At 37.1% G+C, this 13,540-nt stretch overlaps 2 protein-coding genes and 1 long non-coding RNA gene across 4 annotated transcripts; 2 read left to right on the top strand and 1 right to left on the bottom strand.

The window, feature by feature from the left end:
• The first annotated feature begins 8 nt into the window (after positions 1-8).
• Positions 9-2,299, top strand: LOC104735230 (uncharacterized). The gene is made up of 3 exons (XR_759430.3): positions 9-833; positions 1,275-1,950; positions 2,067-2,299. It is a non-coding gene; the product is annotated as an uncharacterized LOC104735230 (long non-coding RNA).
• A 59-nt stretch (positions 2,300-2,358) lies between these two features.
• Positions 2,359-6,135, bottom strand: LOC104735229 (protein CLT3, chloroplastic-like). Of its 2 annotated transcripts, none has more exons than XR_015578367.1 (8): positions 5,569-6,035; positions 3,983-4,128; positions 3,785-3,822; positions 3,521-3,636; positions 3,322-3,407; positions 3,189-3,224; positions 3,064-3,114; positions 2,359-2,946 (listed from the first exon to the last, which is right to left on the bottom strand). XR_015578367.1 is itself a non-coding variant. In XM_010454978.3 (8 exons), the coding sequence occupies exons 1-8, from the start codon at positions 6,033-6,035 to the stop codon at positions 2,512-2,514; spliced, it is 1,389 nt and encodes a 462-aa protein (XP_010453280.1). In that variant the 5' UTR covers positions 6,036-6,135; the 3' UTR covers positions 2,359-2,511. The 2 variants fall into 2 exon arrangements, 1 of the variants encoding a protein (XP_010453280.1); XM_010454978.3 differs by having other exon boundaries at positions 3,308-3,407; positions 5,569-6,135.
• Positions 6,136-6,293: 158 nt separating this feature from the next.
• Positions 6,294-12,902, top strand: LOC104735228 (rho GTPase-activating protein 6). The gene is made up of 22 exons (XM_010454976.3): positions 6,294-6,977; positions 7,443-7,479; positions 7,611-7,687; positions 7,878-7,948; positions 8,024-8,102; positions 8,193-8,337; positions 8,428-8,547; positions 8,775-8,852; positions 8,968-9,023; positions 9,104-9,173; positions 9,255-9,342; positions 9,544-9,784; positions 9,863-10,081; positions 10,366-10,668; positions 11,089-11,138; positions 11,366-11,426; positions 11,502-11,585; positions 11,697-11,807; positions 11,907-12,076; positions 12,163-12,229; positions 12,350-12,472; positions 12,553-12,902. The coding sequence occupies exons 1-22, from the start codon at positions 6,924-6,926 to the stop codon at positions 12,745-12,747; spliced, it is 2,499 nt and encodes an 832-aa protein (XP_010453278.2). The 5' UTR covers positions 6,294-6,923; the 3' UTR covers positions 12,748-12,902.
• Positions 12,903-13,540: the final 638 nt, after the last annotated feature.

Genomic DNA, 13,540 nt, shown 5'->3' with positions numbered 1-13,540 from the left:
AAGAAGACGAACGCGTAAAGAGTATAAAAAGAAGAAATAGACGACCACAAGATTAGTTTTGGCCGTTTTCTCTCTCTCTCTCTCTCTCTCTCTCTCTCTCTCTCGAGTAGATGAGAGTCGATGGGATAAGCAGCCGGAGGAACTTTTCACCTAAACATCATCCATGTCGACCGTCATGTTCCGTCGCGAAACCTCCGCAACGTCCCTCTTCGATGCTCTTGTCCCAGCGGCACCTCAAGATGTCCTCAAACAGAGGATTTCCTTCGTTTATCAGACTCCCACGGCCTACTCCTTCTCATGCTTCTTCCACAGCTGCGGCTGCTTATGGCCTCGGCGCTAGTTACCCATCATCCGTTTCCTCCGGTTCCTATTCGATCTATGCTGATCCCCTCGGTGGTGATTCTCGACCACCGCCTTTACACTTTTCTCTGGCTGCTGACTCTCAGTTGAAATACGATGTCTTTCTCAGTTTCCGAGGACCAGATTCCCGTGAGAATTTCGTGGGCCACCTCTACAAAGACCTGTGTCGAGAGGGAATATAAACTTTTGTAGACAGTGAAAAGCTTGATGCAGGGGATGAGATTGAGCCGGCTTTGTTGGATGCCATCGAACGGTCGAGGATCTCGGTAGTCGTGTTTACCAAGGAATACGCCTCTTCCAAGTGGTGTTTGAGAGAGCTTGCAAATATCATGGAGTGTAGGAGGACCCGAGGCCAAATAGTTTTGCCTGTCTTTCTCGGTGTAGAACCCATGGAGGTCAGGTGGCAAGGGGAAGCTACAGTGTGGCCTTTTCTAGGCATGATAAGGCTCCCGAGGGATCAAAACTACAGTGAGGTAATTTAAGTTTGAGATGGCTTACATTCACATGTAGATGATATCATGTTCAATGTTAATATATTGCTTTAACTACTTTGGTCAGCTGATCCTAGGAGTTGGTTTAGTAGCGAATTTCTCAAGAGTTGTTTTTTCGAGAATTTTATAGGTATAGCTTTATATTTTCAACCTCCTTCAAAAACAGAGGACACATAGTACCTTCATATGATAAGTTCACTAGAATTATGTTTCTAGCTTGTTTTGAAACCTTAGAAAAGATATCTTAGTGCAAGTAACATGTGCTTTGTTTGACTTAATTAGCAAGCTTGTGGTATCTGCTTGTACACTGAAACAATCGAACCCTTAACAGTTGTAAAATGGTGTATTTGATTTATTAGTCACTTCAAATCTTAGTTACAGTATTTTATTTTCTTTGTGATCATATGATTGATGTTTTTGTAGGCCTGCATCTTAACTTGTGGATGAAATTGTTGCACATGTTTTGAAAAACCTAGAAAACATAAGCTTGAGTGAAGACGAGGGCTTGGTGGGAGCTTATACTCAAGTAAAGGAAGTGGAAGCGTTGTTGGGACATGAATTACATTTACATGAAGTGCGGACTATAGGGATATGTGGAATTGGTGGTAGTGGGAAGACTGCCATCGATGGAGCTGTTTTCAATCGTCAATACCAAATGTTCGACAGCTACTGCTTCCTTGCAAACGTTAGAGAACAGTCTAAGAAGCATGGACTTCATGCTTTGAGAAACAAGCTTCTTTGTCAAATTATTGGTCAGACTGATATAAACATTGCTACGCCTGAAATTGGATCCAGCAGTATAAAGAACCGTCTACGTCGAAAAAGAGTACTTATAGTTCTCGACGATGTAAGCAGCATAACTCAACTGGAGTTTTTGATCAGCAAAACTACTTACTATTCCCCTGGAAGTAGGATCATTGTCACAACACGAGACATGAATGTAATCAAGAACGCTGACGAGATATATTCTCTGAGGGGACTATCTGATAGTGATTCGCTTGAACTGTTTTCACAATGCGCCTTCAAACAGAGCTACCCTCCTGAAGAATATTACAGCTCATTGACAGATATGACATATGATCATTGATCAGTCTGTGATGTAAGTTTGCTTCTCTGTTCAGGCTTTTGTTTTTGTAAATTTCCTTTCGGATTAGTTGAGTTTTGGTATTAGAGCTAATTTTAGTTGTTTATTTGTTTGAAACACCACTTTTGCAGGGCATACTCAAGGTCAATCGGCAAGTTTCATCTTAATCAAAGTGTTCATTTAAGTATTTGGATGACGCATCCATAAAAAACATTCAAATGCAGGATCTAGACTCAACGCTTAGATGATATTTTTTTTTTCTAAACTCAGTTTCTCCTTCTAGATGTTGTATTTGGATACAATTTTGATGGGTTATGAGTTTGTAAAAGTACTCTTTCAATGCAAAATGACTAAAACTGGCATATATGTTAGTCGTTTGTTATATGATTGAATTTATTGAATCTTGATCTAAATCGATCGAACTAAGAAAGCGTCAACTTTTTCATTAACGTCATCGAAATATGTTACGATATATACATCATTCAATCCTCATATATTACCTTGATCCAAAACGAATCTTCATAAATCTCTCAAATCTTTTTTATTGAAAACAAAAACCCTTACTTAAAGCCCTCTCTAGGTGGGAGGAGGTGAAGGGATGACTGTATCAGTATGAGAAGAGTTAGCTCCTTGTGGTGTCCAACTGTAAAGAATCATTCCCAATACAAGTATGATTGTGCCTCCCATGAACCCTGTTGGTAGTGATGATGCAACTCCAAGGTATGGTAATGGCAATGTGAACAGAAACACTGCAATTGGCACTGAGATTGTCGATGCAAGACATGACACCACAGCGGTTGAAAGCTTGAGCAGTCTTAAAAGCGCAATGTTATAGCCAATGTTCACTATCACAAACAATAGAGGCAAAAGCGGAGCCCCATCACATCCTTTTGTTAGTGTCCCAATGTTGAGGAAGCAAACCGCACCATCTTTTAGGTAGCTACCTAGTTGATTAAACGGTATGCCCCAAAGTTTTGAAAGAAACGGAAGAAGCAATGCGATGCAGATGGCCTAATTGGTTAGAAAAGAAAAGAAAAAAAAAACATCAAAGAGAAAGATTACGTAGCTTGGAATGCAAGTCAGAGCTTAGAGAGAACAAAGGAATATATTAGGGTAATATATACTTACTTGGAAAGCTGAACCATATGAATTTACTATAAATAGATCGAGTGAAGCTCCCTGTGATAGTAAAGAGAAGATTATTTCTCAGTTTTTCAAACAAAAACGAAAACTCACTGTGATATGCAAGGTACCTTTAATCGTTTTTGGCTATCTATAAAGATGACTTCCTGTAAGAAAAAAAGAATTAAAGATCGATTAAAGAGAATAATTTCAAGTAAATTAGAAGGTTGTGATCAGGTGAATAACGAACCTTTAATACTGTACCTGCTCCTTGAAGGAAGAAAGAAAGGACCATTAAAAGAATCCAAAATACTCCGGCTTCCTTTAATGAATGAGCGGCACCTGATCCACTACAGATGCAAAAACAATAAAATGGTGATTCTTTTTGTGAAAACACCCAAAAGAGAAGCACAAAAAGAAAGTTGGTTTAGTATCTAGAGCAAGCGGACTGAGAAGATCTAACCTTGCCACACTGACGATTACACCGAGAGCTACTAGAGTGCATCCGAGTATTTGGTTTACGCTATATCTCCTCCGGAGAAAAACGATGGAGAAGAAAATTTGCCAGATTAGAAACGTCTACAAGAAACAATTGAGTATGTTATTAGCAATAATATCAAGGAAACATGGTTTTAAGGACAAGACAAATTGTCAGTCTTTTCACAATACTTAAACCAGGAAGTTGCAAATATTACAGAAGCATATATTAAGTTATACCGCTTCTAACCTGAGATAAAACTGTAGTAGATGGCCCTGAAAGATTCGCTGAGTAGAGAAAATGCATAATAAAAACAATAAGATGAATAAAGTTGCTTTCGTAAGATGAATGCATTTATGCTGAGTACTCTCATTCCCTCTTAAAAGAATTAACCAATTCTAAATAAAGGATCGCGTAGAGAAATCCATAAATGTTAATGTTTGTTACCTGCAGCTGCCATTCCAGAAGCTGCAGCTAGAGCCTCTAAGATGCCAACAATTAAAAATGGAGGTTTTGGCACAGAGAGCATCGCATCTGTGACAGTTCCAGCACGATATCGAATATACAAGATAGTATAATATACAGCTACATACCTATACATGAAGAAATAAGCAAAAGATGAATGTGGTTCTGTAAATTAAAGTTTGATAATATATATATAAAACAAGATTATTCCAGGACATCATATAGCACTAATTAAAGAAAACGAATACGAGAGCAAAATCTTTCACGGCGAGTATTGATCAAAAAAAGTTTCAGGTCCAACAAGAACATAGCAACCATCATATATAGTTCTTAAATAAATTTAAAAAAAAAAAACTAAAATATATCTCTACCTAATCTAATCATTCTGTGTTAAGCATTGTAAAATAATCATAAGAGACCTCAACATAAACATTTTGGTAACAACCAAAGAGAAAAACATTTGTTGTTGTTTGACAAGTTAAGATTCAAGAATCTGATATGCAACAAACCAAACTTGACTAGCAGACAGCAAACACATGGAAAAGGGACTCCAAGAATATGTAGGTGATCAATTCCGGTTTAGTTTGGTTTGAGAAACCTCATCATAATAAACTATGGTTTGGTCCCATAATTGTATGTACTTTCTCCGTGTGGTTAATAGTTACATTACAAAAGTGGAAAGAAACCATAATATTTGGTTTTGGTTGAGCTTAGTAGGGCCATTAGGAAAAATTAATTAAGTCTAAGCCAGTGGACCCGTAAATTCGTAAAGAATGGCTCCTAATAAGGAGAGCGGATAATGAATATGTGAATATGTGATGTATGGACGGACTCTATTCAATTTGGTTCCACCACCTTTTTTATTTTGATAACTTGGTTCCACCAACTTACATACGTTGTGATTTTTTCCTCTATCATCTTATCAACGAATTAATGTCCCTAGCAAATTTTTCTTTTATATATTTTGTCAATAGAAAAGTGTTTTGCAAATGGTTATAAATTAATCTATACTGTTAACTTGGAACAGCCATGATTAATCCCAAAATATAATAAAAAGGAATGTGAATAATTAATTATGTACATTCATTGCATGTAGAGAAATGATTTGAGTAGATTAATGTACCCAAGTAAGAAAGAAGTATCCAACTCGAAAGAGACTACAAGCCAACTCTGACCCGTTCCAACAAGTTTCTAATTTTATTCAAATTTTCATAGTCTTAATTACCATATTTTCTGAGAATTTTTAATGTATTTGCAATCAAAGATTCTAAGGACGATCACTTTTTAATTTCACTTAAATCCAATGAGCCAAAGAATACCAACCACATAACAAAAAAAAAAAAAAAAAAAACATTCCCAATTTTTTAAATTCACAATAAAATATATAATGTTAAACGTGCTAACCAAACAAATAAATCGACACTTAGGAACTACTCTTTAGCATTACTAACCTCTAAATTCATGCAAACCACAAAATGTATCATCTAACATTTTAAAAAAATATATAAAAAAAAAAGAATGAACGCATTTAACGATCGAAGAGGTCAGAGAGAAGATGGTTAGTTTACCCGAAGGTGGAGAGTTGCGCAAGGAAGAAGGGGTATTGTTTGAGCGGAACTAGCGCCAGCTTATACATCACACGGTTTCCGACTCCAAACGCCGCCGTAGCCGCGGCCCAAACAACAATCTCCGCCGTCCCAACATGATCAACCACCACATGGCCGCAGCTGCTACTGCTCCTTTCGACCTCGTTTTCTCCGATGGCATAACCGCACACGCCTGGCTTTTTGATCGCCGATCCATACAAGGATCTCTTCGCCGGAGGCGGTGAAAGAGCTTTGATAGTCCTCCCCCGTCTGATGATACGCGGAGTGATCGACGACGGTACTAATAAAAGACGAGGTGGAGGATTGATGTGATGGTTTCGACGGATGGTTAGGGAGATGGATTGAGGTCGGTTTACGGAATGCGATTGGACCGACCTGATCGACGTTGTTAAACCGGTTGTTAACCGGCGAGAACAACTCGTTGCCATGGGTGAATGAATTAGGCTCCCGAGTGATGAAGAGAGGGTAGCGAGGGAGACGCCAAAGTGACTTTTGTCTTTTTATCTCCTCTCTCTTTCCATAGTAGTTAAAATTAAAGAACACAACAAAATGTTTTTTTTATTAGTATTGCACACTTTTACTATGAGAAAAGACAATTTTAACCCTTACCAAAAAATACTTAAGCAGCCAAAACATTCTCTTTTAATTTAAAGTTGGTGAATGGTTGGATTAGAATAGTAACAAACAAATATATTGAATGAATGGTGTTTTTGACAAAAACAAAAATTATCTAGTATAGATTTACTTTTGTTATGTGTTTTCTAAATCTATTTAGAAGCGAAATTATAAACTTTAATTTTGGTTTAATATCTTTAATTTCTCAATCCTCTAATAAAATCATACCAGACCGAATAACCGTAAATCGAAGCCTAACCAAATCAACACGGACCCGATATTACCACCGCTCGATGCGAGAAGTATAATGTGAAAGCATGACAAAAAAATAAAAAAGGTAAGAGCTGTCTTTGTCGTGACGTCTTTTGATTGGTTAGTTGCATTGAATTAGACTACACCTTGCTGTGCCTGATCATACCCTTTCTTCTTGTTCCCTCTATCCCTCGTCCTTCACTTTCATCATCTTTCTATTGTAGCTGCAGTAGGTCAGACTCTGCAGTGATTTCGCTGAAAAATAATAAAGGCAGGGCTTGGCTAGGAATAATGAGAGTTCATAAAGCCATCGATTCGGGCTAATGTGTATTGTTTGATTCGTCTGGGGAGCTCTTTGGAGAGATAGCAATTTTGGGTTTCAGCTTATTTTATTTTATTTTACGATCTTTTTGGATGCCTAGTTTTGATTAAGTGTGTGTACTTCTACAATGGCGGCTTCTTTAGCTGCTACGCAGCGACCTCAGGCTGGAGCTTTGAATACGGTAATTACAGTCACTCGTTTTGCTTTCTGAGAAAGTGGAATACTACTGTTGAGATGATTAGATTAGTGTGTTTTGTTTCGTATTGAATGCATTTGTGACACTGCCTAAGTACGATTTCTTATAAAAGATTAGATTTTTGCTCAAACGACTCTATTGGGTCGAGACCGAGTTGGTGCCATTGAATATAGAAGTGAATATATGCATCTTTTTTTAGGTAAGTTTTGGGGTTTCGAATTCATCAGTTCGTTCAAGTCCAAAGCAGTCAACCCTTAATGAAAATATTTTGTCCTCATTAGATTAGTAGGCTAGTCTTATTATACCAGTTTAGGAAACCTTGAAGCCAAACCATTTTAAGATTTGTTTGTTCTTTAATCCATAGCTCTGTGTCTTTTGATTTGTATAACTATTCCAGAGCAAACCAAACTGATGATAACCCTTCGTTGTGTTCCGTAATAATTTTGACAGGTTTATAAGAGTGGTCCTCTCTTCATTTCATCCAAAGGTAAAACTTCTATGTTTTCATATTCTTTCAAGATTTATCTACTCTGCACCTCTACCCATTGCGTATCGGTCTTGATTCCATAGTTTTCACCATCTTGTTTACTAAATTTTGAATGGCATTTTGATTGGCAGGACTAGGTTGGACATCTTGGAAAAAACGTTGGTTTATCCTTACCCGAACTTCTTTGGTGTTCTTCAAAAATGATCCAGTCAGTATTTGTGACCCTTTGATGTGACTGTTTTTTAATTCATATAATACTTTTTACTGTTAAGCTTTTGGAAACTTAGGATGTTTTATAAAATGAAAACTTAGATGGTTGTATCAACTTTCTAGAAGCTTAGGAGGATCTTGATTTAAACTATCAACTCCCAATTTACCTTAAGCTCATTGTTTGACAGAGTGCATTACCACAAAAAGGAGGTGAAGTAAATTTGACTCTTGGAGGCATTGACTTGAACAGTTCCGGGAGGTATAAATTTCCTGTGGTTGTTGTTTATAAGAATATCTCCAACTTTATAGCCTGTGTTAACATCCTCTTTTTCAGTGTCGTGGTGAGAGAAGATAAGAAGTTGTTGACTGTACTATTCCCAGATGGGCGTGATGGACGAGCCTTCACCCTCAAGGTGATTTCTATATTTACGTGGCTGACTTTGGTTATGTGTTATGATTCTGGGTTATGTTTCTATAAAATGCTAATTATTTGGTTCACATAGGCTGAGACATTGGACGACTTATATGAATGGAAGGCTGCCCTTGAGCAAGCCCTTGCACAAGCTCCCAATGCAACACTTGTAATTGGTCAAAATGGAATATTCCGAAATGAAGCAAACAATGTTATGGAAGGGTCCTTTAATTCATGTTAGTTCTCATTTATTTTATAATTATCAGCTCCCCTGCTATGGCTCCTTTCTTATTCCGGATGTATATCAATCACACCCTGGCATGCAGGGAGGGATCAACGCCCATTGAAGTCTTCTGTTGTTGGAAGACCAATTTTGCTTGCTTTAGAAGAAATTGACGGAAGTCCATCTTTTCTTGAGAAAGCACTTCAATTTCTTGAGACATATGGTGAGTATTGGCCTCCTAGTTTGATTAGTTTTCTCACCTTTCATGTTCTAAACCTTTATCATTATTCTCTGTTGTTTATCCTCTAAAAAGTAGGGTTTTTATATTATCTTCAGTATATATATAGGTTTTTGATTCCTATTGATATACGCTATTATAGAAGTGGTTTTTGTTTCTAATTACCCAGATAAATGTTCTCGATTTGATAGTACACCTTTTTGTCTGCACAGGAACCAAAGTAGAAGGAATCTTAAGACAGTCTGCAGATGTTGAAGAGGTAGAACGCAGAGTTCTAGACTACGAACAAGGTATTGATCTTGTACATATTGACATTTTCTTTTGTATAGAAAAATCTCGGAAAGGTATATGTATATAGATGTAGGAAAGCTCATTTTCTGTATTTTTCCAAATGTACTTATCTAGGCAAGACAGAATTCAGTCCTGAAGAGGATCCACATGTTGTTGGAGACTGTGTTAAGGTACTATATTGTGTGTCAACTATATTTTCCAGTTTTAACTATTTTGTTGACATATTTATGCCATGCTATTGTATCTGCAGCATGTTCTGCGGCAGTTGCCTTCTTCTCCAGTCCCAGCGTCGTGCTGCACTGCTTTGCTGGAGGCGTATAGTAAGGCTTTATATATATGGAATTTATGTTTGTACTTTGGTATATGTGTGTATATAACTTGCGTTTTACCTTTTTCTACAGAAATTGATCATAATGAAGCTCGAGTTAAATCACTGCGCTCTGCTTTAAATGAAACATTTCCAGAACCAAACAGGCGACTACTACTGCGGTATGCTTTCAGATGTGATCTATGAGTGATCATAAAAACGGCTTAGGCATTCTACTTAGGCAATAAACTTAGGAGAATATTTTAATCCTCATTTGCATAAGCCATGGGAAAATATGTGGTGCTCTCATGGAAGCTGCTTGGAAGTCCATTATTTAGGTTACTTCAAACAGCTTTGTTCTCAGCGTGGGTTGTATTCTGCAGGATTCTAAAGATGATGCATACTATCACCTCTCATTCATGTGAAAACCGGATGACTTCATCTGCTGTTGCTGCTTGTATGTCCCCATTGCTCTTACGTCCTCTACTGGCTGGAGAATGTGATCTAGAAGGTTTCGACACTCTAGGAGATAACTCTGCCCAGCTTCTTGCTGCCGCTAATGCTGCCAATAATGCTCAAGCCATTGTCACAGCCCTATTGGAAGACTATGGGAATATGATCAATGTAAAATTCTATTTGATCCGTTAATTTATCTGGTTTCACACAATGCTATTTGCTCAACTATTTGTTCGGACTTCGCAGGATGAAGATCTTAAAAGATGCTCCACTTCTACTGATTCTCATATTGGCGACAGTGGGCCTGAGAACTCAAGTGATGAAGAGGACATAGAGGTCAAACGTCCTGACTTGCATAATCTGGATATAGGAGAAGGGGGAACAGATGATGAGAATGATGTTAGGCTGAGCAGAAAACCGAGTGAGAGCAGTGATTATGCTGGTAGTGATCTGTACGACTACAAGGTTTGTTATTTGCCATCTTATCCCACTTCCCCATACATCTTGGTCATAGTACACCTACATTCAGAATTCAAGTTTGAAGTCGTTTCCATTTGTATGCATTCCTTCAACCATCGGCTACTATCTTGTTATCTTTGGTTACTTTAGATGATGGTAGATTAGTGTGACATTTTTGTTATATTTGGTGTTTTATGTTTAGGTTTTCCGTAGCGAAACTGGTAGTATTTAAAGCTTCAAGAAAATCCAGTCTAATTTTTTTTATTTCCTTTGTTTGTGCTCTCGCTCAGGGATTTGGTGTTGAAGATTCAGATGCTGAGTCTCCTAGAGACATCCATTGTTCAGTCGAGAGTACAGGCTTTCCCACTAGAGTGAAAAGCCAAATCGAAGAGCCTAGTAAAGATATAGAAGTTTCCAGCGTATCACCTACTGAAAATTGTTATCAATCAGGTAGAGATGCTATGCCCTCAGTTACTCCTAGTACTCCTCCCACTGCCCCTAGATACACAACATCAGCTGAAAAACCTGCAAATAAATCTACTGGCTTATCACCAGTCAGTGCGAAACGTTCTTCATCCTGGGGAAGAGGCAACGTAAGTTTTCCATTGTCTTGCATGAAAAGTCGTAATTTTGTTGTCATAGTGTCTGCAGTTGACTAGCCACAGATGCATTTATTAAGTATTTATGAGATTCTAAATTTAACATATTATCTGTCCTTAGAACTCTTTTATCACCACTAGACGAAGTTAGTTCTCCTTTCATTGTAAGGTATCTATAATTCTTTTAATTTTCTTGATGCCATGTTTGTTGGTGCTATAGCCAAGGTGAGCTTTATCTACTTGCATAATTCTAGAAGAACGCTAACCATCAACATCTTAGGAAGTTTAGATGTTATTGGAAGTTCCATCTATTTGGAACAAACTATCTTATGACATGTTAGATGCATGTAAATAGTTCTATGAAAATTGAGTCTAAGGTGATATCTCAATTCCTTTCTTTGTTACTGTGTGCAGGGAAAGAAAACACCTGCTAAAGGGTCATTTGACTCCTCAGGAAATGATGAGTAAGATCCTTAATCCTGAATGCATACATTGTGGATCTATAACACTCCTATTGACACCTTTTTAATTCATAATTACAAGGTCGAAAACAGTTTAAATATATAAATCGGTAAAAAAAGGGTCTTTACTGAAGCAACATTCTACTTCACTTCTTAAATTGAGAATAAATCTTCTCTTTGTTATTAAGAGCTTGACGTATTTTGACGCCAAATGCTTTTGCTGCTTGTAGGCTTCTTATACAGAGGCTCGAGCTCATGAAAGATGAACTGCGACAACGAATTGCTAAGGAGGTACTATTTCTGGTAGTAGAAGTATTTTATGCTGATAATATAATGTTGTTGTATTGATTGATTAGATCACTGCAGGCTAAAGGAAATGCGGCTCTACAAGCTAGCTTGGAGAGAAGGAAGCAGGCTTTGCACGAACGTCGGTTGGCACTTGAACAAGATGTATATAGACTTTCTCTTGAGAAAATTTGTTTTTATTCTTCAAATTTCTGTATAATTTTGAGGGAAAATAAACTTCTGTTTTGCTGACCATGCTTGCCATGGAATTATCAGGTGGGCAGATTACAAGAACAACTGCAAGCTGAGAGAGACCTGCGATCCGCTCTTGAAGTTGGGCTAAGCATTTCTTGTGGACAATTTAGCTCACAAGCTGCGGACTCCAAAGTCAGTATACACTTAAGCTTGAGAAAGTAGTTTAATTTGTTACCTGTTATATATATATCTCTTGCTTTCCTTAGTTCTAACATCACAATAAATGCGAAGACAAGGGCTGAGCTAGAAGAGATAGCTCTTGCTGAAGCTGATGTCGCGAGATTGAAGCAGAAAGTGGCAGAGTTACATCATCAGCTTAATCAGCAGAGACAGCATCACTTAAGTTCACTCCCAGATGCTCAAAGCCATCACCAATTTCTCCATAATCACAACACTCAACTGTGAGTTTGTTATACTCTGTGCCTGGTTTTAGCTTTAATTTAAACTCGCTATGAGAAATAACACAAGATTTTATACAATGTGGCAGGAACTCCTTTCAGCAGGACTTTGATTCCATTCTTGCTTTCGTAAATCAGGAGAGAAACCAGAGAACGGTACAATCTTATTTTCTAACTGAGGAGTCTCATTAACCATCGACTCCTTTATCATCCACCATTCCATAACCAAGAATCATATTATCTTTTAGTAACATTCACTTGCATTAAATCACATAGGATGAAACTAGCCTAAGAGCAGAGTGGAGGAACGGTAGAGGAAACAACAGACAAGTACCAGGGTCACCGAGCTTGAATGCAGCATCCTTAGGGATCCCAATGGAAGAGTTTTCTCCGGTTAATGTAAAAAATCAAATCTCAAGATATGCAGAATTCAATTTGTATAAAAAGTTCTCGATTATATATGGTCTTGTAATATGTAGGTGATGGACTACACAAGAAATCATCATCATCATCAGCCACCAGCAGCATCTGCAGCTTTAATGGAGCTAACCACTCGGCTAGATTTCTTCAAGGAAAGACGTTCACAACTGATGGAACAGATTCAGAATCTTGACCTCAACTACGGTTCCTCTTCCTCTTCTCTACACCGATCCTCATCTCCACCGTGGAATTAGTAGTCTCTTTTGAGAAAGCTTTTGTCCAAAAATATATATATTAGAAAAAAGTGTAAAAAAAAAAAAAAAAAATCTAGTCTCATGCTTGTAAAACCGGTATATCAAACCGACTTATATTTACCCACGAGATTGATGAGAAATTTGTTTGCTCTTAATTTATCCAAGTAAAAAATTAATTTATTTATTTTCTTTTGGCCGACATAAAAAAATGAAAATTTATAAAATAAAATAAAAAAGATTCTGTAAGTTAGTTAGTGCTAAAATGAGTCACATAATATCTCTTTATAATTATTCCAAAGAATTATTCTTCCAAGGGAAAAAAATGAAAACGCGCTTTACGATTCTCTATATATATCAGTGTTCAAGAAAGCGGTCTAAGCGGCCGCTTAGGCGCCGTCTAGGCGCTAGACGCTCAGCAGACGTCTAGATGACCGCCTAACCCACTTAAAATTACATACATTTTATTTTAATATTTATTTTTAATTTTTAAATTATATATAATTAAATTATTATGTTTTATATCTATATATGTAATTATAAATATTTATATGTTGTTAATATAACTTAAATAAATGTATTTTTCTTATCATTGTTTATAATTTATAAAAATTTTATTTTTATAACATATATTTTAATATAATTATATATATATATATATATATATAATGTTTTATGTTGTAAACGCCTAAACCGCCTAAAAACCATCTAGACCCCGACTAAGCGTTCTAGGCGCTAGGCGTTAGATCACCGCCCAGATTCCGCCTAGCCCTTTCTTGAACACTGATATATATAC

The sequence above is a fragment of the Camelina sativa genome, chromosome 13 (assembly GCF_030686135.1).
Source record: "Camelina sativa cultivar CO46 ecotype springtype chromosome 13, ASM3068613v1".
Classification (NCBI taxonomy): Eukaryota; Viridiplantae; Streptophyta; class Magnoliopsida; order Brassicales; family Brassicaceae; genus Camelina; species Camelina sativa.
This window is presented reverse-complemented; position numbering and strand designations above follow the sequence as displayed.

Excerpts from the sequence above, each read along its gene's own strand:
- LOC104735229 (XM_010454978.3), bottom strand. The coding sequence starts at position 6,035 with ATGGCAACGAGTTGTTCTCGCCGGTTAACAACCGGTTTAACAACGTCG. Across the intron at positions 4,129-5,568 it reads GCGCAACTCTCCACCTTCGG|GTATGTAGCTGTATATTATA; the intron begins GTAAACTAACCA and ends CTTCATGTATAG. Across the intron at positions 3,115-3,188 it reads ATAGCCAAAAACGATTAAAG|GGAGCTTCACTCGATCTATT; the intron begins GTACCTTGCATA and ends TTACTATCACAG.
- LOC104735228 (XM_010454976.3), top strand. The coding sequence starts at position 6,924 with ATGGCGGCTTCTTTAGCTGCTACGCAGCGACCTCAGGCTGGAGCTTTG. Across the intron at positions 9,343-9,543 it reads AACAGGCGACTACTACTGCG|GATTCTAAAGATGATGCATA; the intron begins GTATGCTTTCAG and ends TGTATTCTGCAG. Across the intron at positions 12,473-12,552 it reads AAGAGTTTTCTCCGGTTAAT|GTGATGGACTACACAAGAAA; the intron begins GTAAAAAATCAA and ends TGTAATATGTAG.